Source organism: Alligator sinensis, unplaced genomic scaffold (assembly GCF_000455745.1).
Source record: "Alligator sinensis unplaced genomic scaffold, ASM45574v1 scaffold1057_1, whole genome shotgun sequence".
Classification (NCBI taxonomy): Eukaryota; Metazoa; Chordata; order Crocodylia; family Alligatoridae; genus Alligator; species Alligator sinensis.
Genome location: NW_005843672.1, coordinates 40,606 through 43,066, shown reverse-complemented (window position 1 = coordinate 43,066; position 2,461 = coordinate 40,606). Strand labels below are relative to the sequence as shown.

Sequence of the window (2,461 nt, the reverse complement as noted above, 5' to 3'; positions counted from 1 at the left end):
CGCTCTTCCTTACTTTGGGTTTTTGGGGCCTTTGGATTTTGAACTACCTGATGAGCTGGCACATGATGTGATAAGAGCAAATACAAGCCAGAACGTGCATGCATATGGCTCCAATAGATTGTACTTGGAATACATTATTTCTCAAATCTTCCTTATAAAAGGTGAAATGCTGTTTTATTCTCCTTAAAATGTAAAGTTAGCATTAAGACAATGACCCACTGTGATCAAGGTGTCTATTCTCAGATTTAGATAACTAAATTATCATCTGTGTATCCCAATAGCTGGCAGCAAAAAGAATAGAACTTGGTGTAATTACTTCACCATATCCATTCTATCACAGATTCACAGTCTATTCCAGAGTCTGGTCACACGAACTGTGAAAAAAATTTTCCTCAAGTATTTATCTAATTTTTATATGCCTTCTCCTCGCCAGAAACATTCTGAACACTGCAGAACTTGGATTCCTGCATTTTATACAAGCCTTTTAAAAAAGATCTCAGATGTAATGGTTTGAATTATTTTCAATATTAAAATTCACTTAATAAAACTAAGCAAAACAAAATGCAAAAACAAAAACAAACCACACACACACATACACTACAAGCTACCCAGAGGTAGATTAATACTTTTATACAGAAGAATCTTACACTGCCAGCCCAGAATTCTCCAGCTCCTTTTTCTTTCACTAGCTTTGAATAAACATAAATCAACTGCCCTTTTTTAATATTAATGAACCTGCAGTCTGGTGCATTGTAATCATCTTCTGCTCTGGCAAGGGAAATGGTGTCTGTAAAGAAAGAAAAAAGCAGATGAATTTTAGAAGGGTATATATTATAATAACTGTACAAATACAACCACAGTATGCTGCAAGTAATCACAGAAGAGCCTGCCAGACTGCAAACAGAGATTAAATCTATACTAGAGACTATTTCACTTCATCAAAATGTTTGCTGCAATGGTGAGTAGTAAAAGTTTTTTATTACTTTTCCTTCAAAAGTAATATTTGGGTGAATTTTGGAACAAAGCCCTTAAAAAAAAAAAAAAAAGATTCACTGTGGAAAACCCACATGCAAAACTAATTCCCAATTTCATGGGGGTTTGGGGCTTTTTTTTTTTTTTTTAAGGTGCAAGCCCGACTTTACACAAAAAAAGTTAACACAGCTTATTCTTGCATTTTTCCATACTACTTTACACAAATGGCTCATTTACCTCCGCTGACATACTTTACTAGAGTATAAATATAAATACTTACAGACACAGTCATCATCAGCGCATAGCTTCTTGCTCGCAAGTTTGTCCATAAAAGTCCCAGTCACAACAGGATACGTAAACCCGAGGCATAAAAGCAGTATGACTACATAAACAGTGGGTGCCATTTTCTTGCAAAGCTCTTTCTGAGACTTCTCTCACAAATGTGTGTCAGGTCCAGTAATCCTTATCTTTTATGGAAAAAGCTAACCATCTGGAAAAACATCCCTGACCAATGGGAATAGATTAGGGCAACATTCCACTGCTTTAAGAGAAACCATGGGCTCCAGGGGATCCTCAGGTTGTATTTACCTTTCTTTCCAAAGCCCCTTTGTAGCACTGCTTCAATAAACTGCTGTATTACCCAGACATTCTACGTTTTCCTGTAAGCTTCCATTAAGTGTAATATTCTGAACATGACCTCAGGCAAAATCATCTGAGAATCAAAAACAGACCAGTCCCACTATGCAGCAAATGAAGTCACATTCTTTTAAAATCTGGATTCTCATGAAATGCAGAAAGCATAACAAACCATCCTAGATTATGAGTTCTCTGGGGCAGACGCTGCTCCAGTGTTGTTTATAGAGGACACCAACATCCTAAGGTGCTTCTACAAATGTACACAGACCAAGCAGGAGTCTCGTATAGCTGAGCCCCAGCGAAATGCTTTGCAAGTCAACAAATTAAACTGTGAAGTTTACAGTTCAGGCACTGCACACTTATAGCACAACCTGGGTTTTAATGCCTTGTTAGAGAGCAAACATATTATTCACGTTATGCAAAGATTCCTTCCATGTAAGTCTAGTTTACGCAGCCTGACTCAGGCTGAAGAGATTTTGAACACAAGGCACCGAACAGCCTCGCAAGCGGACTTGTAAACACTCCTTTATCTTCAGAAGATGACATTTTAAGTCATCACCCAGCCACTGCATGGGAAGAAAAGGCAGGGGATAGTTCAGGAAAAGGGGGTGAGGGATGAAATACTTGATGTCATAGCGCTGACTCCTGGGAGCAAGCAGTTAAGTTATGGAAAGCTAAGCCAGTTCAGTACTTGTATGCAACCATGTGACCTAGGTGCATCAGATAGTGTGACAAGTTACAAAGTGGCACTCTTGAAAGCAATGGCCCAGGGAACTTCTAGTGCTGATAGACATGCCATCTTTCAGATAAGGAGTAGAACAGACTATTATAAACGTTATAGCCATTTTTGTAA

At 38.2% G+C, this 2,461-nt stretch overlaps 1 protein-coding gene across 1 annotated transcript in view; it reads right to left on the bottom strand.

Annotated features, from left to right (window-relative positions):
• The window catches only part of OTOR (otoraplin), a 6,957-nt gene extending 5,098 nt beyond the window's left edge, over positions 1–1,859 (bottom strand). Inside the window, exons 1-2 of the mRNA XM_006039066.2 lie at positions 1,253–1,859; positions 648–787 (exon numbers count right to left, since the gene is read on the bottom strand). Of these exons, the coding sequence (XP_006039128.1) occupies positions 648–787; positions 1,253–1,376 (264 nt within the window). The 5' untranslated portion in view covers positions 1,377–1,859. The remainder of the gene's footprint in view (positions 1–647; positions 788–1,252) is intronic.
• Positions 1,860–2,461: the final 602 nt, after the last annotated feature.